Genomic DNA, 25,295 nt, shown 5'->3' on the forward strand with positions numbered 1-25,295 from the left:
CCTCAGAATTGTAATTTAGTAGGCAACAGTACTTATTTAAGAAAATACAGAGCCTTTACTTCTGGAGGAGTGTTCTAAGACTTTGGTATTTGTTCTTCTAGCTTAAAAAAGGGATCTAAATACTTCTTTAACCACTGATAGAAAATAATATTAGATACATAGTTTTCATGCCCCTGAAATTAATAAGGATATAACTTCTGTATTAGCAAATAAATATTATTTAAAAGTTATTGGCTACAGAATAAATTAATAAAAACTAGCCTATGTGTGTGTGTTTGGGGGTGGTTGTATGATTTTTTTTCAATTAGATAGTTTGTTTTTAAAATGCAGGAATAAATAGGATACATACATATTATTCATTTAGCTACCTTAGAACAACTAGGAAATAAATGTGTGACTATCCCTTTACCCAGGTGAGGTCAGGGTGTGGTCTATTGGTGCAGAAGTTTCCGGATCAGCATGCTCTAGTAAACAAAGCACGTCCGTCTGCTGGAAACAGAAGTCCCGTCATCATGTCAGACTAACTGGTCACTCTGCTCACACTGTGTCCGTCTCCTATGGTTTATAATGGGTGGACTGGTGTCCACTGTGTTCCTGTGTGCTGCAGACAGGCTCGCGCAGGTGGACTAGTCAGACAGGTTTGGGACTGGACGCCTTTTGTTAGATCACATTTTCTCAGGGCGATGTAGGTGATTATAAAGTTAACATGAAGATAGTCGCGATTGTAGCGCTTCTACAGCTGTGTTTGAGCGCAACAGGTGAGTTTTTACACAGACAGGTGACATACAGGTGAGTCTGAATCTCCCTTAATGTTGTTTTTTCTTCTTCCTCGTTTCTTAAAGCTGCAGTTTCGGGTGATGTCTCCACCGAAACGGCCCTGACAGCCATGCCTGGAGACGTCGCTCTACTTCCGTGTTACACCGCCGGTAACGTAACACCAACTTTAACAACATGGATGAAAAATGGACGAGACATCTTTACAAGTGATATTATGAAACCTGGCGGACAGGTGAATCAGCGGCTCTCAGTGCTGCATGATGGGAGTCTGAACATCCAGGTGGTGATAGCTGCAGACAAGGGCAGCTACCTGTGCACCTCCACGCTGCCAGGCAACAACACCTTTCGGGCACGTGTGTTGCTTCAAGTAGACAGTAAGTGACTAAGATGCTAACAAGTTCAGTAGTGAGTCCAGTATGTTGAACTGGGAGTTTTTACAGTTACTAGGAGTCAGTGAAGAAGTTTCTCTTGTAAACGGGTTCTTCTACATAACAGAGATGCTTCACAGGCCATCCTGGAGGAAGTATTGAAGCCCTCTACTGAAGTTAAACACAGAAACTACCCTAAATACTCCATAAAATTGCAAAGTCTGTCATGGAAAGGTTCCTTAAGTTAAAGTATTTAAGAAGTCAGGAAATATACTTTAAATCTCCTGTGAGGAGTTTTTCTCTGGTTATGAAACAGACAGAAATTAATTCTGGTTACTCTATATGACCTACTAAAGCAAACCAGGCCATCAGCAACAAGATAGAGTGTTTCTATCTAGTTATTTTAAATGCCTGAAACCTCTGGCGTATCAGATGGCGTTAATAACTGCACGCTGCCTTTGTTTACATTTTCCAGGGCAAAAAATGTGAGTGATACATATGAATGTTACAGAAAGCAGGATGAGATTTTTTGTTAAAAACTACCATTTAAGCATGAACAGGACAAAATCAGCAAAGAGAAAAGAGGTACAGTTTTGTCCACAGGTCGCCAAAATTAACACAAACCAAGAGGACAACCAACAGGAGCTTTAAGTAGTGAAACTAACAGAAAAGTATCAGTTATACCAAAATAACACGATTTATTATATTATAAAGCTTGCTGAGATGGAGCTAACTTTCATTTTTTTGAATAATAGAGGAAGTAAGAGTTATTTTCAAAGTAATCTGATTATTTTCCAATCCAATTATTAAACCAAATTTAAGTATAAGAAGTAATTTATTAACATGAAAACTCTGCAAATGTTCAAATTTATAAGTGGAAACATCGCCGTGTTTAAACAATAAACATTAGGTTCTATAGGTTTGTTACACATGTACTTATATATGTTGTTTTAGTTTTAAATTTACAACAAAAACATCATTATTTATAAGCTCTTTGTATGAGTTCTATAAAAAACTAAATTAATAAATGTTTCTTTATAAAATACTTATTCACACATACCTTTGCAAACATGACGAATTAACTTACAAGAAAGCGTTTTATTATGTTGTAAGAGAGTCAGATCATATACTAGAAAAAGTGACATCATGAACTTGCTTGTGAAGATACTGAGAGATGAGAAAATACACTGTTGTAAGGCACTGCTTTTTTTCTTCTCAGGCGGTCCAGTAATTGTATCCACATTCATCAGGCCTGCCACCACCCTCTCCAACGGGACGCTTGTCGTCCATCGGGGTTCGGATGTCTCCCTTTCCTGCTCCACCTACCCCTACCGGACTCAGCAGCTCACCTGGGCCTTCAGAGGAGACGCGTCCAGTAACGAGTCTGTGGCCTCCTCCTCTGGATCCTTGCTGGACTTCAGGATAGAAAACATCCAGCCCAGCGATCAGGGAGTTTACATCTGCAGGGCCAACAACACCTTTCATCATCAGGCCGTCAATAAGAGCACAGAGCTGCTGGTTTACTGTGAGTAACATCAGAGAAATACCCAGAATCCCCTAATCTGAAGGTCAGATGTTTAACAGAACTATTTTTAATTGTTATTTTATGTTTTGTTTTTCATTCATTGGGCTGCATTTTAAGCTCTAATTCAGTCAGCCTGTATTCTTCGTGAAAGAATATATAATGCATCATATATTGTTGACTGTGTAGTACATAATATATAGAGAGCAACACTTTGTTTAAAAGTTTTAAATAAACTAAAAATCTTTTCTTGCTAAATTAGCTTGATAAATATACACGTTTACGTCTATATGTTGTTGAAGGTATATTATATAGTTATAAATAAATCAAAATTTTGTTTCTAAGGTTTAAAAAGTCCAAAACTAAAACACATTTTTACTACATTAGTTTGAGAAATTGTTGAAAGTGTTCAGACTCCGTATCAGACTAAGCACTTGGTTCCAACTGTCATTTTAAAAAGGAAATTGTGTCCCAGTACATTTATAAGAAAAAAAAAATGAGACACAATTATATTATCAGAAAGTTTAGAAGCAGTAATATCCTCAATCTTCACGGTGTACTAACACAGTTCCTCTTAAAAAACAATGATAACGTCTCTGATTACAGAAGGAGAAAAAGGAACAGTAAAAAATATCTTTATAAAAGGAAACTAACAAAGAATAGTGAAGAAAAACATACCTGGGAATACCCTCATCTTAACCCTGAAAAATACAGAATAATACCCAAACTCATCATGAGGAGGGGAAAACGTATATTGGGACAATAATGAACATTGTAGTGTTTGTGTTACTTAATGTGTTTTTGCAGCCCTTCAAAATATTTACTAAGATAACCAATTAGTGCAGAGACAGAATGATGTCTTGTCCAGCTTCTTAGTTGCTTTATTCCAAACTGAATACCAAAAACTATTTGACCCATTTAGAAAAGACTCATCACTTACACGCTGAAGTTTTGAACAAGTTCCTGTTCTTTGTTTGTCATGCTCAGAACAATTAAGAATGACCTTACAATATATGTTAAAACGAGAAGAGGATTTAAAGTTACAATGAGAATCTAATACGTGAGACATACAATAGTGTATAAAAATGGGAGGAATGTACGGAAGCCCTAAGAGGACATGCATCTATACATTTTGTGTACTCCGTTTTCCCGTGAGAACGAGTAAATCCCAATTGTTTTCTCAACTTATTTAACTCATTTTTTCAAGACAACAACGTTACACCGCTGTTATGTTAGATGATCATGACTGGTATCCCCAGATTTGCTAAAGCACAAAACAAACATAGAAGGCTTAACTTACCTAATTAGTGTGGGCAATGGCAGCATGGCATGTCCTGGTCTGTAATATCACAGAGACCAGCCTGTTGTTCTGTTTTCTAGATCGCCAGGAAATTATTCTGTTGTCACGAGAAAACAAGCTTTGTTATATCGAGATAAATAAGTCGAGATCTCGAGAAAACAACAGGAAGTTACTCGTTATCACCGGAAAAGGAGTAAATAAAATGTATGGATGCATGTCCGCTAAGGGCTTCCGTAGGAATGAAATAAGAACATAACACACATCAAATTAAGAAAAGAAATATGTTGGCAGACATAAGAATATACGTAAAATAAATACTGTTGTAGGCTAGGTGCACACTAATGATGAAATGAATCAACTGTAATGTAGGCAGGTTGTGTAGTCATCCTTCATGCTGTGATACTTAAGGGCAACTCTGTCAAAAATAAAGCATAAAGATTTAATCAAAGTCTGGCTGCACAGTTTGGATCAGTTTAGAGAATTTGGCCTTTGTCTGAACGAGCTGTGCTTTCTGAAGTTACTGCCAGGCTCCTTACAGATGGTTTTTGTCCTGTCTAGATGTCCCAGACAGACACCCTGAGTGTTCGTGGGCACCAGCACAGGACCCCTCCCACGTCCTGTTCACCTGCTCCTGGTTTGATGCGTATCCCACACCGACGCTGCACTGGGGAGAGGTCCATGAGGCCCAAGGAGCTTTCTGGACCGAACACATTAATGTATCAAAGGTTTTGGAGAGCCTGTCAATGATGATGAACCGCTCCGAGCTATCCGAGGGTCAGACGCTCAGGTGCACGGCCCAGCACCCTGCGCTCGCTCCGGGGGAGGAGAAGGAGTGTTCGATAAACCTCAGTAAGCACCATGTGGAGACATGAGCCTCTCTACTGTCCTGAGATGTGCAGCTGCTGAATCTTTTATGTGTTTTCCACTTTAGAGGCCACAGAGCCGCAGTGAGACTCAGAGTGAGGGTCAGTTCACCCAATCCTCCCTAAAAACACATGTTTTTTAAATTGGCACCAGACAATTATAACCATTCAGATGGTTGTATCTGTTCAGGTTTAGAAAAACAGAATGTTTTTAAGTGCTCACATTATTGCAAAATAACAGTGAAGCAGCATCTCGCTATAGAAACAAAGAAAATGTCTGTATAATGAAATCTAAAGTTAGCCTTGTGGGGACATTTCTGTAAAGAATATAGCCATGCAGATAGTTTATAACACTGGCATTATTGGGGGTTTATCTACTGAGGCTTTGAGATATACGTCTCTGAGATTCCTGACTCCACCCAAGTTCAGAGCAGGTCAATAGGATTTTCTTTCCGGCTTTCACAGCAGAGGAAGAACGACACTTAAAGGAACTCTATCCACTGAAGGTGCTCTGTTTAGGAAAATTCACAGGGCCATTTTCGTAGGTGCTACTTATTTGGTGAAAAACAGCTGCAATGTTTGTGCTTAACTTAAAAATGTACTTTTGTTATGTTAAAAACACCAGGCACATATTTTAAAGTGTTTTTACAAAAGTATTTACCACCGTTCTACTAGAATAATAATAATATCCAAGATAAGTCCATAAAAATCATAATGTTATCAATTCTCTGCGTAGATTTGCCTCACACAAGATTCAAACCAAATAAATAGTCCCTGTGAAACCATTGAAGGCATCCCTGCGGACAACTAAAATCTGCAAGACTGGATATGACAGCAAGCATGAGAGAAAACATGTTTTGGTGGAGTCAGAGAGCATTATGAGTAATGAATACTTCAGCAACTGATGACATGTTTCCTCCTCTGTTTGCCTCATGTGATATAATCCAGGCACAATGTTATAACAGCTAAACACTTAAAAACTGTAGAAGTATCATCATATCATCATACCATCATTTAGAATAAGCCTGTTTATAAGCTTAATTTTATGTTTAGTTTTACTTGAGATTTTAAGGTCTTCTGCGATGACAAACAGAGCCAGAGACACGCGGCTGTTAGCGTGCACATGAGGACAGGGTGTGCACTGAGTCACTCAGTGGTGTAAGGGTTATCTTCACATAACAGGGTTGTGTAAACAATCACATGATGTAAAAGTGTGTGACGGTTGCATTGGATTGAACGTATTAGCTCATCAGCATTTGTTTGATGTTTGAAAAGCTTTGAACACGAGGTCTGTCATTTTCATGTGCCTAACTAGCACAAAGTAAAAATCTGACGAATGATTATTTAATTTATGATAAGAGGAAACAAGCTAATATTTAGGCTTGTATGCCTCTGAGCCAGAGTATGTTAAGGGTGTCATCTTTTTATATTATTTGTAGAATCACTTTATTGGTCAAACAACAGACTAAAAGACTAAAACATATTGAATTAATGTGATATTTAACAGTAGAAAAAACCCCAGCAATATCTCAGATTTGGAAAGCTGCCACTACATTTGAATCCCCAGCTTTCAAACATTTAAAGTAACAGTTTTATATATTTTATATTTTCTCTCCTATCAAGTAATAAATTAAAAGATCTAAACCACTCTAATGCCTGTAAAGCGAATATAAGGCTACAGACAGAAGACAGTTAGCTTAGCCTTGAGTCTGGAGACAGTAAGAGTAAGCTAGCTAGCTAACCCGCTAAAACCACAAATAGCCATTTTCACACTTCAGATTATGAGTGCTGTATTGATTACACAAATAAGAGTTACTTTATGAGCTTAAGAGATGCTTGTTCGCATGTTTTATTACTTACGGCAAAAGTAAACCAGCTGCTTTTCCCTGATTTTCCGTATTAATGCTAAGCTAGCTGTAGGTTCCTCTGGAACTCTCTCCCTCATGCGATCCGCAGCGAAACAATCACTCATTTAAAAACTGCTTAAAACCAAAAATCTACAATCAATAACAACTGTTACCCAGCTCACTTTGCTTTCTTTCTTCGTACTTGTGTTTATTTGTTTTTGCTTGAAACCCCATGTTAAGCAACCTTGAGTTTCTTGTAAGGCGCTATAAATCGAAGTTATTATTATTCATGAGTGCTGTACAGACATGAGAGTGCTTTTGATTCTTATTTTTCTTAGCAAGAAAGTAAACTAGACTGGCAATCATGCTATTCCATCAAATATTTAATCAAAAATCATTTTCAAACTTCCCTCAGTTAAATGGATTAATCATGTTAGCTCACATGGAGAATCCTGTGATGCTCATTACATTTTTATTGCAATGGTTTGGGGTTTGATTTGGACTGGGGCAACTAAATTATAAAAGTAAACCTTTTATAAAACCGAGAGACGCTGGTTTAGCTAGGTTGGTAGAGTTGAGCAGACGCCCCATGTACAGAGGCTACAGTCCTCAATGCACTGATCGCAGGTTCAAATCCAGGTCTGCTGATCATTTGGCGCACGTCATCACCCACTCGTCACTCCCCACATGTCCTGTCTCGCTTTAGCTATAAAGTTTGATAACAGTTCAATGTCACCTTCTCTCCCAGAGCATCCGTTTCCCGAAGGCGAGCCGCTGGCCACGGCTCTGGAGGCGACCAGCATCACTCTAATCTGCACTGAGGCCACGTCCATCCCCCCTGCTAACACCACGTGGAGAAAAGGGCTCCAGCAAAAGGAAATTATCACCGGATCAAAGTATGCTGTGTCTGAAGAGGGCCCCGTCCTCAAGCTGACCATTTTCAACATCACCAAGGATGACGAAGGGTTCTACTTCTGCCGCAGCGAGAACCCCCTGGCTGTCAGAGAGCTGGAGGTCTACCTCACTGTGAGGAGTGAGTTTGGGAGGAGACGAAGGGTTCAGGCTTCAAGTAGTTACATGTGCACATTATGTCATCTTTGTAAAAACAAAGAAATAAAAAATGTAAATAAATTACGTCTTATTGTCAAAGCAGAGGGAATGATAAAAGAGAAGGAATGAGTTGAACATACAGTTCTTACTACTCATGAATGGAGCACAATGAACCAGTCTCTGCAGGTGTCGACTGCACCTCAGGAATGCTGATGAACCTGCTGCGTCTCCCTTTTTCTGCCTCTTAATCTCCTCTTGTTGTCTTGTTTTGTCTCCACAGCCTCCTCTGCATACACAGGAGCGATCATCGGGATCTTTATAGCCGTACTGATCGTGGGATCAGCCGCCATCATAGCTAAAATCGTTTACTCCAGCCGACACAGAATATGCCTCGGTTAGTTGTGTTCATCTTTGCAACATAAGCACAGAAGTCACAAATGCATGCAACAAATGACTCATTACAGACATGAAAGCGTCATACAATACGTCTGTTAGGCTGTGTAAGAAAACTGACTGTCACAGAAATATAAACTCTATCAAGCCAACAATACAAATTTCTCATTATCTGTCCATATTTTGTGTTTCAGGAGGAGGCTTTGGGTGAGTATCATTTAATCACATCACAATAAAATTGACCATCAATGCTAAATTGACATGAATTCAGTTAGATGCAGGAAACCTCACTCTGAGCTCCTCTCACGTGTCAATATTTGGCACTAGTGCTCAGTGATCATTCTGGTATTTTAATCCACCAGGAAAGAAGCAGAGATTTCAAAGGTTTGCATTAAATGTCAACATTCTCATATTTGTATATATATATATATATGAAACATGAAGTTGATGTTAGCTTAGCATGCAGACTGGAAGCTGAGAAACTGCTAGCTTGGCCATGTCCAAACGAGAGGAAATCCACCTGTCAGCTAACCCTTACCCTGAGGGATTGTTTTTCCTCTGTAAAAACCATCTACTTGTTTACATTCAGTGTTTCCCACTAAAGCACATACAGTATCTTGGAGGCCTGTGTTCCTTCCTTATTAAACGTTTTCAGAGCAGATATTTGGAATAATTAATTGTTTAAATCCATGCTAACAGTTTTCTTCTTTACTGCTTATGAGAGCAAACTGCTACATTTATTCAGCTAGACCTGTTCGGAAGTTGGATTTTGTGATTGTTTTTGTGCATAACATGCTAACAAATACTCTAACACTGCCCTGGGTGTTACTAGTGGTCAAAATCTTTAAAGGAAACATTTAATTGCAACAGTTTTTCAATGTGAATGTACTAAGTTCTAAAAACATCCCTAACCCTTCAAGTTATTCGGACACAGGTGTTGTCACAACACAAAAATACTCCTGGAATGCGTTCAGCAACAGAGATTAGATGATGTGTATCAGTGTAAGTAAAATAGCCTAGTGTGTTTGTAATAATGTAGCCTTGATCCGGACCTGCACTTACACTCTAATGTCACTTTTAAATGACATTAACCTACCAGGGACGGCAGATGAAAATTAGCCTGTTTGGCTAACAGCTAAGCATAATTAAGGTTTTCCCTTCTTAAATACAAACACATAAATAGCATCTCTGCTCTGTAGGCAAATGGAGGAGGACAGAGGAGACGTGCTGAGTCTGGTGGAGTCAGACGACGAGCAGATCTTTCAGGATGCCGTCCCCCGACTGCCTCCAATAACCAACGGACGGCAAACGACGCTCGTCCAGATACATCGAATCCCATCCAGTACGACCTCACCTTGACCGTGATTTAATGGTTTGTAAATAACATTTAAAGATGTTCTGTTTTGTTAAAATGACCTTGTTTTTTTAGGTGATCATGAGGATCCAGAAACAGCGGACACAAGCCCCCAGCAGCAGGACGATACTGTACAGATAGAAGAGCCAGAGGATCTAGTAACATTTTAGGTGTCGGGTGTTTTTATTAGAAAAGTGTTTTTATTTTGGGTTAAAAAAAACTTTTACGTCCGATGGAAATGTGAATAGAATTGGTGGAAGACTCATGTAAAATCTTTTAATTTGTTATTTTATGAACAAAACAGGGTTTAAAGTTTTCTAAGCTTGTTTCTGTGATTGATTGTTTGTACAGCATTTTGAATATGTTGCTCTGATATTAATATTCATGCAGTAAATGAAGCTGTTTAAACATACATGTGATTGCTGGCATCTTTTTGGTGGTGAAATGAGTCATTACTTACTCCTGATACATTTAGGTACTTTCCCACCCTATATTACACAAGAAACATTTACTGATGAACTATGAATATGCAGGTCAAGAATGCAACTCTAAACCGGAACCGCTTTAAAAATGCAGTGGAGTCAGTTTGTCATTGTGTGTGAATGAAATGGAGGTGAAAACATCCTGTTGCCTCGACTTTTTAAACAGAAATGAATCCAACCAAGTTTATGTGATATCTGGTTGATAGTGACAGTGAAATATCCCTTTATGTCCATCTCAGGATTAACAAATTGATAATATAAATATTAATATTTTAGGTTAGTTCTATGGAAATATTCAAACAAGGGTTTGGTGGTTTGGAGGTTTATTGTCATCTAGAGTATGTTAGTACCATTTAAAGGAACGGAATTAAAAGAAAGCAATAAAATAGCACAATACTATAATAAAAAAAACCCAAAACAAATAACAATAAATAATATGAGTGAGGGAAGAACACTTAGCCAAGTGACCTCAGTTAGACCTAAAAGTAAAATAACTGACAATCTAAATGTAAATTATTATTACATGTTATTATGTTATGTAACTGTAACATAAATCTCTTGATCTGCAATTTAAACTACTTTCTACATTTCATTTATGCTTTTACATAGAGGTGAAATTGTAGGAATATAACGATTTATTAAGATAATTTATGCTAATTTAGGTTTTTTTTTTATTTTTTAAAAAAATACAAGGCAGTGAAAGTTTCTTTCTTCGGCACATTTCATGCTCAAAAACAAGTTAATGTGCAAAAGAACCTAAATAATAGAAATGTAATTAACACAATCAAATACAATACAGATCAGGACGTAGGCTGTGTGGAATGTAAGATAAACTTAATTGATTGAAACTTAAAATAACTTGCTACAGCGGCACAAGAGACAGTAAAGAAAAAGAGTAAACAAGTGATAGATAAAATATGCAAAAATCAATGTTCAAATATTGACAGTAGTCTGTAAGTCAGACAGTTGAGATATAGACTATATATAGATATAGAGAAGTTAAAGAAATGTCTGTCATTTGTATTTTTCCATTTATAAAATAATATTCTTCTGGTAAACAACATTAGCTGACCTACATTTTTAATAATAAACTACCTGATCTGACCTACATGTTTTAATAATGACATCATTTTAATAACGATTTTGATGTCGTGCTATAAATAAAAGTGATGGTTATCATGTATTATAATTAAAGGAGGGGGTGTGGCGTGGCTCAGTGAGCTTACGTAACAGAAGAAAAACGTGAGGACGTTGGGCCGCACTATAGCCAATGGTACAAAGTGAGTCCGACTACAGGAAATCAGCTGAACATTTTGTTTCTCACTCGCACATTTTCCACATAGCAAACAGTGTCTCACAGGAAGAGAGAGGGCAAGAAGAGAGAACATGTAAACGGGCGGTGGGGCTCAAACAGGGACGACAGATTCAGGAAGACGACATTAACGCGAAGAATGTGAAGAGGCAACGATGTGCTCCACGGAAAACAACGCGGAGCTTCAACGGACATGTAAGTGATATTTATGATCATAATATCCGAGCATCGCAACGCTCCGTAAACAGACAGCGGTCTGGTCTCTACGTGGAGGTTAACCTCGGGGAAATGACGACGAAAGGGGGGTTGGAAAATGTGTGTGGGGGGGGATGACGCGCTGTCAGTGGCCGTGAAGGATGAATCTGTCAACCGATGAGTTACTGTTGCCTGTCCGCCCTCCTCCAGCCTCAGACCCAGCTCTCATCCTGGAGCTGAAGACCAGGAGACCTCCGTCCCTGGAGGGTCGGGCGGGATGTGAGACCTGGAGCGTGGACTTTTCTCCGGACGGAGCCTGGTTCGCCTGGTCGATGGGACACGGGATCGTGTGGGTGGTCGCCTGGCCTCTGGACTCCGAGTAGGTTTACCTGAATACATTTAATCCCACACATGATACGTTCAGGTGTGCCTCGTACATTCTGACTTTAGATGAGGTGGCCGTTTGTTAGGAGAGGAATGAAACCAAATTGGGGTAAAACAAACACTTTTAGTCTTTAATTTAAATGTATCTAACAATTGGCATTGTCATTGAAAGTCCCAGAGTTAGATATCTTAACTTCTTCATCAGTCCCTGTAATGTTACAGAATAATTACAATATCAAATGTTATAATGCAATTTCATTCACGTTAATAATTTATGCTCTGCTCAATTATTTAGAGACTTATTACAAGTCAAAGTTTGAGAGTGGAAAAACACTTCAATATTCAGTCAAACATTTTGTAAAATGAAAGTATAACTATAAAATAACTTAATAAAATGCACCAATGAACCACTTTCTTTTCTAACTTTTATTTTCTTGAGACCCAAAGAGGTGAATGTTAAACAAATACATACAACATTATAAGATAATAAATTAAATGTGCCGCAAAACCTCTGTGAAAAGAAGCAGAATAAAAAACATTTCTATACAGTTAACATATTTTTAAATAATTATTGTGTAATTTATTTATTTTTTAATTTCTTTGTACCTATTCAATTATTTATTTCAGAGTGTCTTAGTTATTATTTATTTAACACTTTGGGTCTCCACACCATATTCTTTGTTTGCTCTCCTTTCCTTGTAGCAGCCCCCTGAACATCTCATTTTGACAGCTATAACCCAGGGAGATGATTTTAACAAAGTTAAAGTAAAGAAAGGATTTTGTTTTCCTTTTAGCACGCTGTTTTCACTAGGTCTGTGGGTCACCTGATGACCTGCACTTAGGCTACAAAAATTTCAAAAAAATAGTTGGGGCAATCAAAATACTTTTAATCTTTTTTAATAAACGTTTTCCCAAGAATAAAAATGTTGGTACAAGAGCATTCAGCCTTTTCTAATGGTATTTAAAGGCAGCATCCTATAACCACCAGCTCCAGCTTCACACCACCTACAAGTGAGTTTATTTAACTGCATGCTTGATGCTCTTCTCGCCCACAGAGACAGTCAGAACGGAGACACTGACCGAGGGGACAAGAGCTTCAGTTGTGGTCACCCGGTTTGGGGCCTCGCCTTCGGACCCAGACCTCCACGATCGGCTGCAGCCGCTCGCCCCGCCAGAACACCTCCAAAAGGGAACAACAGCCTGCTTCTGGCCACAGGCCTGGAGAACGGGGTGATCAAAATCTGGAACGTTTTAACAGGTGAGATCTGCAGGATGGTTATTACGCTGAGCCTCTTGAAGCTGATTTAAAAATGCTTTTCTATGTATTTTCAGGTGAGGCTGTTTTTGATCTCCACGGTCATGAAGGCGTTGTGAGGGACCTGGTCTTCCCCCAGAACGGGACCCTCACACTCATATCATCGTCCCGGGACAAGACTCTGAGGATTTGGGACCTGGCTCACAAAGGTATGAGCAGTTTCACAGTGTACAAATCCTCTTCTTCAACAACTAAGTGAAGTGGTGCTCACAGTCAGTCCTTACTGATATGACTCTAGTGTTTACTTTTGCAAAATGCAATGCAAACAAGCTGCTTCATAAGTAAATACTTTAAGGAAACAGCAGTTGTTTACATTCAGGGAGGATATAACTGAAGAGCCATTACAGCATGAGATATTGCCTCTTGTATTTGATTCGGTGCAGGTTTAGTTTAATCTTGATGAGCATATTGTATGTTTTAATATTAATTAGGTAGCCGATGTTTTTTTTTTAATGCCAGTAAGGTAGCATACAAGATTCAGCTCACAGGGTTCAAACTTTCCTGAGATACACTTTTAACATCATCATCATCAAGCGGTGTGGAAAAACTTATTTTGCCCAACACAGGAGTGAAAATCTGACGTTAGAGACTTTGCATTGATCTGCTGTAAAGCATACATTAACAACAAGCCAACCCTTTTTCAGAGCTGCATGAATCTCACTGCTTAACACCTTTACTTTTGATGCGGCGAGCATTTAAAGTAAACAACAGAATAGCATTTGGAGCTCAAAGAAATGCAGTCAGAGAAGGGGCTGATTTTCTTTTGTGGCGTTTGGGAATCATTCTTCTTCAGATGAATAATGGCCTGTGTCCGCTAACGGTGCCCGCAACCTTATTTTCAGAGCACTTCCCAGCAGTGTTTACTGTTGCTAGGTTACAGAAGCTGTTTGGCAACACTTCTGCTTCCCTTGGTAGTGACTGTTAAGTCTGTTTTAAATTGCCCTGTATGCTTATAGTAATAATCAGATCAGATTTTCAGTTAAATAAATGTCTGTTAAGTCTCTGTCTATGGCTGAATGAGGTAACACAATGGTGATTGAGGCTATGGCCCACTGATGAAAGCCTTTGCATTTGCAGTATTACAGACTGGGTGCGACTTTCCTGGAAAAAATCACAAGCGGCGCCCAGTTAGTGATGCGCTTTCCATCACCCAGCAGTGGTTGGTCTGCCAGAGAGGGTAGGCGGAGCTAAGAGGCTGCTTTTCAAGTGTTGCGAGTAAACAGTAATCCACTATGGCTGAACAAACAAAGAAAAGATCGATGACTACAGATACAACTTCAAAAATAAGTGAAAATCCAAAGAAAACAAAGCAAATTCGACGCTCAGATGAAGGCTAAAATGTCACACATGCGTCAACGTCTGAATATCTGGGAAGTGTGCTCCCGCAATTAATGTTTATCGCCATAGGTGCCGCCAAAGAGAACAGAACTTTAAAAGTTGCTTTTATTCAAGGAAACTGAATGAACGAACCTGGCATTAGCAGCAGCTCTAGACCTGGAAAGTGTCCCCTTAAACAAACAAAATGATTCGCTTCTCCTCTGCCTTTGTTGTTGACAAAGTTAATATCATTAGTCCCGCCCCTTCTTGATTTTGATTGGTTGGTGGAGGAGGAGTGACATTGATGAGCGCCACAGTTTTCAAACCTTTCTTCAGCTGAGAGTTGCTGAGGACGGTGAAACTGTGAACAGCATTGGTTTTGTATAGAAAATAGGTGCTGCAAAAAACGCTGTTAGTGGACACAGGCACTAAAGTTAAAATTTTTGTTTAACATACACTCTTTAACCTTGTAAATCACTCCTTCGTCTTCCATGTTGGCTAGAAACTGGTTACTGGAAACCACTCACCCTGGTTCTACTGTTGCCGTTTTTGCAACATAAATATAAACATATTGCTCATAAATTCAAGGCTTTTTGACAGGTTCCTGAATTGTCAGATGTCGGAGCATCCTTGAACTCACCTACATAGAAGTCTCCGTCCTCATACATTAACTCACAGAGAGGTTATTACCCAACAAGTTTCAAGGCTGGGCTTACTCAATTTCACACTACATTAATATCGACTGAGACATTGCTTCCTGGAATGATGGAATACAGGCTGAAGGCTCGCTGTGCATTCTGGGAAACAAGCATTCAAGATGTGCCATTCAGTTTAAAAAGCTTCTGTCTGTGTATTTATCACCTCGCCTCTGTGTTTTGTCACCATGCTGAACCTTCTGTTGAGATAGAAGAGGTTAAAGCAAACAAATGTTCATGTTTACACGTACAAGAGTCACATTCTCCACCAGTTCAGGGACATTATTTTTCTTTTTCTGTCTGTTGAAGGTAAAAAGGTGCAGGTGCTCTCTGGCCATAAAGACTGGATCAGCTGCTGCAGCGTGTCATCAGACTGCAGCATGATCGCTTCTGTCGGCAGATTCGACAGAGTGAGTAAAACTGTAAATGCTTATTAATTTATATTGAAGGCAACACTGGACATTGCAACACAGTGAAACACAAAAACTGCATTACTCTGTATCCTGAATGAAAATGTGTCTTATTTTATGTATTTATAGACTTGTTATCTGTTAAAGTACCTCACTTCTAAATGTCCAAAGTCTCAAAGTGGTCCAAGACATTGTTTCCTCCTCTTTGATGGTTGCTAATCTAGATTCTCTGCATTAGTTTAGTAATCTTCTTTAACATCAAATCAGTGAGTTTATGACTTTTTCTACCAGTGACGATTATTTTGCAAAAAGCAAGGACACTGCAATGAATGCAAACTGGAGCAAGAGTGTTTGTTTCTTTTGACCTTTGCACCTCAGGGCTTTCCTTGCCGATATTTTACCTTTGCAAATATTCATGGGAAAGCATCTGATCACTTGTGTTTACTGATCACGGGAACAATATCACCTTTTGATGGTTAAGCGTTTTGGAAGATTGTATTTACACTTCTTCATTGTTTTTAGGCAGGTAAGGATAAAAGTCAGCGGGTTGAACAGATAGCTCTTTCTGTCCAAAGTTCACTTGTGCGTTGACAGTCAGCGATCTGCTTATCTTTAAAGACTGACAGATATTTCACCTGTTTGATTCTTTGTTCTCCTCGTTTGGAGACATTTGGAGTACTGAGATCTTCCCACTCTCGTCAAACTGTTAAATTGACACTTTCTCATGTGCAAAAACAGCTTAACATTGCGTAACACCAGACTTTAGGTTCACACATTAAAACGGTTATCTGCTTGTCTCAACTTGTCCTGTTGACATTCACTAAGTCGTTACGTTGCTGAGAATCGAGCACCGCAACTTCTGCAGAAATCGCCGCAGGGCAAAATAACTCCAGCTCGAGCCTAGACTTGACCTACATTTGTTATTCCAAAGAAAAAAACAGCAAAGAATAAAGACTCATTAACCCTTCGTGATGTAACCTTCATCAGATGGTGTGTCTGTGGAGTCTGCGGTCGTACACGTTCATGAGGAACCTGACAGGAGGGACCCACAAGACCTTGTACCTGCTGTCTTCCTGTGACTTCTCTCCTGACGGGGCGCTGCTCGCCACCGCAGCCTTCAGAGGCTCCAGCTGGTGGATCGACCTGTGGGACCCGTACACTGCAGAGAAACTGGCCACTCTGGTGTGAGTTTACACTCTGTTTTTTAGTGTTAAAATGTATTAAAGATGTGCAGCTAAGTGACGCTTTACATTGGCTGAAAATGCATCTTAGACTGGCTGTTTTGAGATGTATGAAAATACAAATATTATCTCCCCTAGTGTATTGAACTGTCAATAAAAAAAGGTGCGTTTGCTTCAAGGAGTTCTTGTTGATGTTTCACAGGGAAATTGCATCCTACATTGTCACTATCACTGTTTCCATCTGATTCACTGCCTGACAGAATGTCCTGGTGGCTCATCTCTTGTGCAACCTGTTTTTGTTTCTCATTCTTGGGAAATTTAACTTCAACTACTGACTATAGCTACTTATTCCTGCTGAATAACAAATTTAAAAAACTCTTCTCTCATCCACAGGGACTACTTTGAAGATTACGGGCAAAACCAAATCTCAGCGATTCAGTTCTCCCCCAACGGTTTGCACTTGGCGATCGTGACTGATGACAGGTAAGGCAGTTTATTAGTTCCATTATTTAGATATTAGATTTTTGTTTCAGTACTTTGATTGTCTTTTAATAAAATGTTAAAACTTACTTGGACTTTGGATTTGGGTTTTTTGAACGATAACGCGTCACAGTTACAGCCCACTTACGCTCTAAGCGGCAATTTATCACCGTAGTTGCTACAGAATCGATTAAATGGTTGATGTCAGGGAGTTGGACAATAGAGCTGTATTTGTAAAACAAATAAGAGGGTAAAAGGGTTTGTGAAGTTTTTTCTCCTTTAAAGTCTTAAAAACACAGTCAGCAGATCAAACACTAAAGACAAAATGATTCAGACGGATGTGTTGTGTTTGCAGAGCACTCCGGATCTGGGAGCCTGGAAAGAGAGGGATGGTGATGCAGACGAAAGCAGACCGAGACTCTAATGGACTCTGCTGCAACTACCATCCACAAGGGGGCGTCGTCGCCACGGGGTAAAAATCCTCAAGTCTCCATCACAATTTAATATTAACATTTGAATATTTGTAAAGATTTCAAAGGTTACTTAGAAAAAAGCTTTAAGGGGCGCTGACTTAGCTCAGTTGGTAGAGCAGGCGCCCCATGTATAGATGTATAATGATTATACCTTTACTCCCGGTCCGCCGATCATTTGGTGCATGTCATCCCAAGCTTCACTGCACTCTAACAAAACTCCTATCGTTCCAGGACCAGAGACGGTCATGTGAGGTTCTGGACTGCTCCCCACACGGTGCCCAGCCTGAGCCACCTGTGCCGATCCATCCTGCGCGACTCTGTGTCCACGCACCAGATGGAGCCGCTGCCCCTCCCCAAGAGGATCCTGGAGTACCTCACCTACAGGAACATCCCCGACCGCCTCAAGACCTGCTACTCCTCTGACGAAGAGGACTGGGAAGGATAAATAGGAACACTAACGCTGTGTAACCACTGACATTTACAGCTAATGATTGTTATGCATTATGTCATCATTAAAAAAAATGCATTTTTGTTTGCTAAAAAAAATGTTTATAAAGTTTCATTTGGCACAGGAAGCATATCTTACTGTGATCTAACTCCTACACTAAGGACTTCATTTATTGCACTACTACTGTAAGACAATGCATAAACTCGATGTTCACATGCTTGACTTGAATATCACAATTTTATACTCTTAATTTATTGTGTAAATATAGAATGTATATGTATTTCTAATTCCTGTGTTTATCATGCAGCAGCACATGCTTTACTACTGATCCAGCACATGTAACTGTTAATATATGACGACAAAAACTGGACTTATAGGAAATAGTTTTATTAAACAGATTGAAAACACACGTACATGTCCGAGACTTGTTCTTACACAGCTGTATCTGTCTGACATTTCTTTAACATTTTACCTCATATCTATGGATGAATTGGGGACTGTTAATTTATTCTTCACTGTTTGCTAAATGCCCATATTTAAGTGCCCTTAAGATCTTTTTTGGTGCTACAGTTACAGACGACTGCCTTCCATTTTACTCGGGTTTTTATGCAGATGTGAGTGAGTCAGATCGCTGCTAGCATCACATCTACTGTGTGGAGCAGTGGTGGGCAAACGTGCAGCAGACACCACAGGGCATCTTCTTTCTAAAACAAACCCGAGTTATGTCACTGACTTCTTATCATAAAATACTGCTCAGTGAAATTCCTGTTGGTGTCTACCTACAGCTTTTCATGACATTGCTGCACATCACAGCCACACAGAGGGACAGAGTCAACCTTAGACACACTTTGGGTAAAGCAGGATTTAGGCCAAACTGTTTAAAAGGTTGCTGCAGACAGAAGTGGGGTAGTCAGTTATCAGGAATGTAACACATTTTCTCTCCACCACCACTTTCATTCAAGAATATTTGTTGTGGGCTGAAGAGCTTTCTGTAGCTATGAGGCCTCGCTGACCACGAGGTCTCTCACCGCCTGGAAAGCTGCGACCATGGAGCTCAGCTGGATCTTCTCATCAGTTCCTGAGGCGAGTCTGTGTCTGAGGAGGAGACACATGATGAGCACAAAAGCAGCTAGATGCCTTTATACCATTAAATGTTACTAGTTTAAGATACTTGTAATAACGTAAGCTTTTCCTTTCTGTTAATATTCATTTATCAAAGGAAAAATTAATGATCTCACTTACTCAATGTCGGCCAGCTTGATGAGCAGACCGATCCTGATCGCTGGAGGAAAGTCCACTGGAAGGGGAGAAGAAACAGATTATTCAGACACTTGTCTAGCACCAAACTATTGCAAGTAAACTCCCGCACATCGTCCAACTAGCAGAAAATACATTTATTTGCTTGTTGTTTCGGTACTCAACCTTCATCAGGTGAAACCAGTTTACTTGCAATTTTGATGGATTTTTTCCTCTGCTACGCACCTGTCCTACGTTTTTCTCTACTTTGTTGCCCCAAACTATTGAAAGATTTAAAGTTGCAAAAGATTGTTAACAGATAGTAATCTTTTAAATAAGTCATGCTCAAGGAGGAAAAAGGCAACTTCCATGATTTCCCAGGGGCATTATCTAAAACTTTTGCTACTAGTGAACACCTCAACAACCAACATTACTGTAATAGTAAAGGTAATCCTATCAGTTTTTAAGCTAGGGGCCTTGTTTAAAACAAAATCTGCAAATGCTTAAGCAGAACGAGCTAAAAGGCATTTAAGGGGAAAAAATGTAAATACCCGAGGCCTCCAAAAAGAGGAGCAGTCAGATTTAACCTCTTAAGCGCTCATATCTCATCATATCTTTTGGATTTGCAATTTGTTTTCAGTTTTAAATGCTACATGTTGTTTGTTATGTCTGCAACCATGTTACAGTGCTGCTGCCCTGTCATGGCTAGGACACTCTTTAAATATGTAATATATAATAGAGTAGAATAGAACAGAATAGAGTAGGCAGTTTGCAAAAATTATCCTTGGTACACTGCAGTTTAAAAGCAGACAGGCCCAGCCATGGAGATGACTGCTGATGTTGTCCCTGATATGTCTTGCAGCACATGAAGAACACCACATGGAGATGTGTACAAGGTTAAACACTTGATCTTCACTGGAGGGGGGCTTTAACTCGACGAGACTTTAAGAGTATACTACAGCTCTGGTAACTTCACACTGAAAACACTTAAATATTCTCTTTTTTCTAATGTGTTAAAGGGCCTTACCTCTGTGTATGAGCAGATGAACCTCAGTGAGGATATCATGCAGGGCCAAACCTTTCAAAGTCTTCAGCTGAAGGATTTCTGTGACCAAGGTGTTAAGGAGTTGAAAGAACACACTGAACTATTTTATTGGGCTTCTTGTTTAGCCAATCAAATCCCAAAAAGTCATTTCAGACCATGCAAAACATGTGTAGCTTTGGTATTATTGATAAATGTGTTCCAAGTCCATTTATGTCAGCCATTTAAATATCCAATAGCCCTGTTTAGTATCGAGTTTTTGACTGGCAGATGTATCAAGTATTAGTTGCATGAAAAAATGTACTGCTTTACAGCAATGTCACAATGTTAAGATAATTTTGAACTGTACAGAAAAATAGTTAACACACCTTTTCCTATTGAACATGATGGACAAAAGCTTGTAGATTATCTGGAATACGCTTAAGACCAATTATTCTAATGCTAGAAAGATAAGACGAGACGAGGTGAGGGATACGCTTGTATGCTGTGGTGAAGTCTTTGTTCAGGGACCAGTCCAGGATGTTGGCTATGTCTGAGCGGAGCGGGTGACCCGTGCAGGTGTACACCGTGTCCTCTGTCACCTTCCCGTACGCCATACTGGTACTCTGAAATCCCAGAGGTAGAATACACTCAGTACAATTAACTCTTCTGCAATAATGAAACCCGGAAACTTTAAGTAAACAGCGACACAAAGCCAAAATGATCAATGAAGATTCGCCTTTGCTCATACCTGCAGTATGTTGAGCGATCTTCTCATATCTCCTGATGATAAGGTCACAATGGCTTTCATACCATCGGGAGTTACGTCAACACTGGCACAAAAAGATTCACTCGGTCAATCATCAGTCAGATCAATGGAGAGCTAAAACATTTAACTATTTAACTAATCTAAATTAAGCCTCTTTTCCCATTAACCATATTGATTGCTATAATACATTTTCACTGTCAGTCACTGCAAGAAAACTAGTGCAACACTTACTTCTCCTGCTGGATCACATACTCCAGTCGAGGGATCATCTGGTCGGGGGACAGCGGGCCGAAGCGGAACCTGGTACATCGAGACTGCAGGGCCGGGATGATCTTTGACAGGTAGTTACAGATGAGACAGAATCGAGTGTTTTCTGTAAACTTCTCAATCACTGAGACAGAAAGAGGTAGATAGGATGAAAGAAAGAGAGAGTTAGAAACACAAGTTAGAAATCAATAATACATCAGAGAACATAAAGCAAAATACAATCAGCTATGACGTGTCTCAAAGTCTCTCATGCACGTCCTCTACATATTGTTGTTATTATCCATCTAAAGCACTTTGACCTTCCTCCATACCACTGCGATGTACTTCACTAAGACACAGGTTTGTAAATGTTTGTGCTTCATCTGTTAGATCCTGAGCTCACTGTAATGAATGCAAGTCCATCAAGTGAGGAACTGTGGTTAAAACAAAACAAGAAACATAAATTTAATAAAGTTCTATATATTAAAAAATGAATAAAACAAATAAAAAAAACGCACAGTTTCAGAAAAGTTGGATCATTTATAAATATTGCCGTCAAAATTATGCAGCTCTCACCAAATCTGCAAAAAAATCTTCACTTGCTGAAGCACAATACCCTTTTTTTAATCCAGCATTGCTCTCTGATCACATAAGATTATGTTGGAAGAAATTTCACACAAAGGCAAAATGATTCAGTTTAACTTCATCAATATTAAAATCAAACCTTCAAATCGGTATTGTATTATGAAACGAAAATCAGGGTGAACAAGCAGAATTCACCAGCAGCTAAATTGTCTGGCTGCTCAGTGAGCCGTGCGGCTCACACTGGGCGATGCCCGGCCGAACAGATGGCTCACCTCGCCGCAATGCATTCTGGGCATCCTGGGTCATGGCATCGGCCTCGTCCAGTATCACCAACTTGAAGCCTTTCCTGGAGGACAAGAGGGACGGAGACAGAGGCCGTAGTTTAAATAATTACCCTTTCTAGTTATGGATTGCAGATGAAAGGAAAGAGCATGAAGAGCATTTAGTCATGAAAATAACGCATGAGACATGTCTGGTTATAAGATGAAAAGTGTTATAGAGAGGTTTTAGTCTTACTTGAAGATTGTCCTGGTGCTGGCAAAACTCAGAACTGGACCTCGCACTACATCAATACCTCTGTCATCTGATGCGTTTAGCTGCAAGAGAAAATAAGTCAAATATAAAATTAAAAGAGGCACAAGGTCTCGTCCCTAAACTACTGAAAATGTCAGCTACATTAAGATAAAGACGCCACCCAAAAGCAAAAGCTTATAATGAAAAGTTGCAGCATACCTCCAGCACCATGGAGTTGAACTCTTTGTCCTTGTACAGCTGCCTGGCACAGGCCAGGATGGTGGAGGTTTTTCCTGTTCCAGGGGGGCCGTAGAACAAGAGATGGGGAAGCTTCTCCTCACTGATAAATCTCTGGACTGAAAACAAGGAAACAAAATGAAAATAAGGGACATTTTAGGCTTTTGGCTTTTATAATGTTGAATATTAATATCGCAGACAGTACAGGTGTTACTGCTGAACTCGGTCTCACTCCTCATACTTACTGGTACTTAAAATATCTGTGTGCGAGATCAGATCATCAAGTTTCTGTGGTCTGTATTTTTCAACCCTGGAATACGGAGCACAAACACATCGTCCATCAATATTGTTATACATAATAAATGCTTTCAATTGGTAAATGACTATTGATGTGACTCTTGGGGTAGTTTCTGTAAGTATAAAACAAGTGCCCTTTTCACATGTAACTCATATAGCATAACGAACTGGCAACTCTTTACCCTCTTGTCTGTACACTGGTGTAAACTACATAACAAACTTAATTGAAATCTGTCCATCTGTCCACCATACGTATAGGTTTAGGTGCATATGGAATAAGCTTTGAGTTATGTTGAAGACTTCAGATTGTTGACTTCCACATATCAATAGCATCTATTTTAGCATCCTGCAGTAATAATTCAAACAAATATCAACTTTTTAGTAAATTTACTGTACATCCGTCTCAACAAAGTGATATTATTTGGTAACAAGACCATGCTTGATGAATGACTTAGCTCATATGTATGAGGAATACCTAAAGTAATTTGTAAATAGCAGAAAAACGAGCATAGTGGATTGTTATCAACATAGTGCAGCTAGCTGCTAGCTTGACTCCATGGAGGCATGTTAGCTAGCTAGCATTCACTATTTTAAGCTGTGATGAACAGCTACTTCCTTTAACTCACCATGGTAGATTTCTGGTCTTTAATGGCGCTTTATTTGTAGAAGCCATGTTTTCTTTAACTGAGAACTCAGCTCCAAACAGGGTTCACTTAATTCCAAGTTTTGAGCACTTGCTGTTGTGGCTGCGTTTGCCGCGCTCCACAACAAAACGTGCGTCAAACGTCACGGCGTACAACCAATCGGATCACTTTGTCAGCTCCTATGGGCGGGGTGTCAGTGACATGAGTGGCCGCTGTAAAAAGTGTGTGGCAAGAAAAACTGCAACAATTAAAGATACCAACTGTTTTACTGTAAAAAGTTTTCAACATAATATTTTTGATCAACTTTGGACATACATTTCTGAACAATTGCATCCCTAAAACATATGTTAAAATGCTTTTAAAACCAAAATGATCAAACCAAGAGTCAGATCAAAGTTCTGTTTTATCCGTCTCTCTGCGAGCAAATTCTCTTCAGCTGATCTGGACATAATTCTTGCTGAAGTCTCTGCAGGTGACACAGAGAAAATTTCAGAAAAATGTCCCACCACTGTCCCCCCTGTCTCACGAAAGATGACAATGCTATGTAGGCTACAGTTCAGACCCTCGTCTGTTGGGATCAGTCTGATAACCTTTCTAAAGAGAGCAAATTGACACAATTAACAATTAAGTCTAACATATTAGACTTTTTTTTTTACTTTGTTGCGATAATTTCATTACTGTTACAATATGTTAGTTAGCATTGAAGTTTCTAATTCAAATTCATGACATTCTTTTGATGAAAGCCTCACTGCCTGTGGGCTTGTTTAGGCTTTATGTTTTGCCTTTAAAGACCACTCATTTTATATGTATTTTCCACCTCAAAAAGTGAAATGCAGGCCATACATGTATAACTTTTCAGAGAAGATGATATGGCCTGCATTTAGATTATCATCTTATTATTATTATTATATAATTAGCTTCCAAACTTTTTGGCTTGTGATCCCTTGAAATAAGGCAGTGTTTTGATGCCTTATCACAGAGTGGCATTCATTGTGAACATTTCATTTATTCTTATTTTTTATTAATAATATAACCCATCAGATCTAATATGGAGCCACTTTGAAGGGCTCTTACCCCCAATTGGAAACCAATGCATAATAAGGAAACCTAAGAACAATATTCAAATATCACAGGTGAATTTCTTTTTGATTTTAGTTATCTCTTTAATGTTGTTTCATAGCATATGTTGCGATCCTGTATTTATAATGTCGGGCTATATGTCTAACAATTCTTTTAACCAGGTAACCTCTTTGAGTTTAACGAGAGTAAAGATGAGGATGCAAAAACAGAGAAGTAACACCACAAAATACAGTGACACAAAGAAACAAAGAAAGAAACAAAGACAATGTTATTAAGGTTAAAAAAAACGTAATGTTAAAATTATGACATCATTTTCAAGTTCAAATTGTGTTGGCATATGTTTTTAACTGAAAATACACATGAAATCATTGCAAAGTAATGACAAAAAAGACAACGTGGAAAAGGAAAAAAAAGGGGGAATTGCCTGTATATAAAAAAATCTGTGTGTAGATATATTAAGTGTATGTTAGTATTGTCATATTGTAGTAGTAGCATAAACAT

The 25,295-nt window shown here is 39.1% G+C and overlaps 3 protein-coding genes across 3 annotated transcripts; 2 read left to right on the top strand and 1 right to left on the bottom strand.

The window, feature by feature from the left end:
• Positions 1 to 475: 475 nt before the first annotated feature.
• On the top strand, positions 476 to 9,867 carry vsig10 (V-set and immunoglobulin domain containing 10). Its single transcript, XM_069682304.1, has 9 exons — positions 476 to 758; positions 843 to 1,151; positions 2,365 to 2,670; positions 4,526 to 4,816; positions 7,426 to 7,710; positions 8,008 to 8,121; positions 8,315 to 8,327; positions 9,320 to 9,462; positions 9,550 to 9,867. Exons 1-9 carry the CDS (start codon positions 707 to 709, stop codon positions 9,642 to 9,644), a joined length of 1,608 nt encoding a protein of 535 aa, XP_069538405.1. The 5' UTR covers positions 476 to 706; the 3' UTR covers positions 9,645 to 9,867.
• A 1,360-nt stretch (positions 9,868 to 11,227) lies between these two features.
• wsb2 (WD repeat and SOCS box containing 2) lies at positions 11,228 to 18,569 on the top strand. The gene is made up of 9 exons (XM_069683532.1): positions 11,228 to 11,463; positions 11,674 to 11,842; positions 12,903 to 13,105; positions 13,180 to 13,311; positions 15,484 to 15,584; positions 16,572 to 16,768; positions 17,159 to 17,248; positions 17,601 to 17,717; positions 17,950 to 18,569. The coding sequence occupies exons 1-9, from the start codon at positions 11,424 to 11,426 to the stop codon at positions 18,161 to 18,163; spliced, it is 1,263 nt and encodes a 420-aa protein (XP_069539633.1). The 5' UTR covers positions 11,228 to 11,423; the 3' UTR covers positions 18,164 to 18,569.
• Positions 18,533 to 23,803, bottom strand: rfc5 (replication factor C (activator 1) 5). Its single transcript, XM_069683533.1, has 11 exons — positions 23,697 to 23,803; positions 23,019 to 23,083; positions 22,756 to 22,892; positions 22,540 to 22,619; positions 22,296 to 22,369; positions 21,424 to 21,583; positions 21,175 to 21,256; positions 20,920 to 21,049; positions 20,430 to 20,507; positions 19,409 to 19,463; positions 18,533 to 19,261 (listed from the first exon to the last, which is right to left on the bottom strand). Exons 1-11 carry the CDS (start codon positions 23,741 to 23,743, stop codon positions 19,162 to 19,164), a joined length of 1,008 nt encoding a protein of 335 aa, XP_069539634.1. The 5' UTR covers positions 23,744 to 23,803; the 3' UTR covers positions 18,533 to 19,161.
• Between the last annotated feature and the right edge of the window lie 1,492 nt (positions 23,804 to 25,295).

This window comes from Semicossyphus pulcher, unplaced genomic scaffold (assembly GCF_022749685.1).
Source record: "Semicossyphus pulcher isolate SPU_LCO1_2020_fin unplaced genomic scaffold, fSemPul1.0.p SCAF_6, whole genome shotgun sequence".
Classification (NCBI taxonomy): Eukaryota; Metazoa; Chordata; class Actinopteri; order Labriformes; family Labridae; genus Semicossyphus; species Semicossyphus pulcher.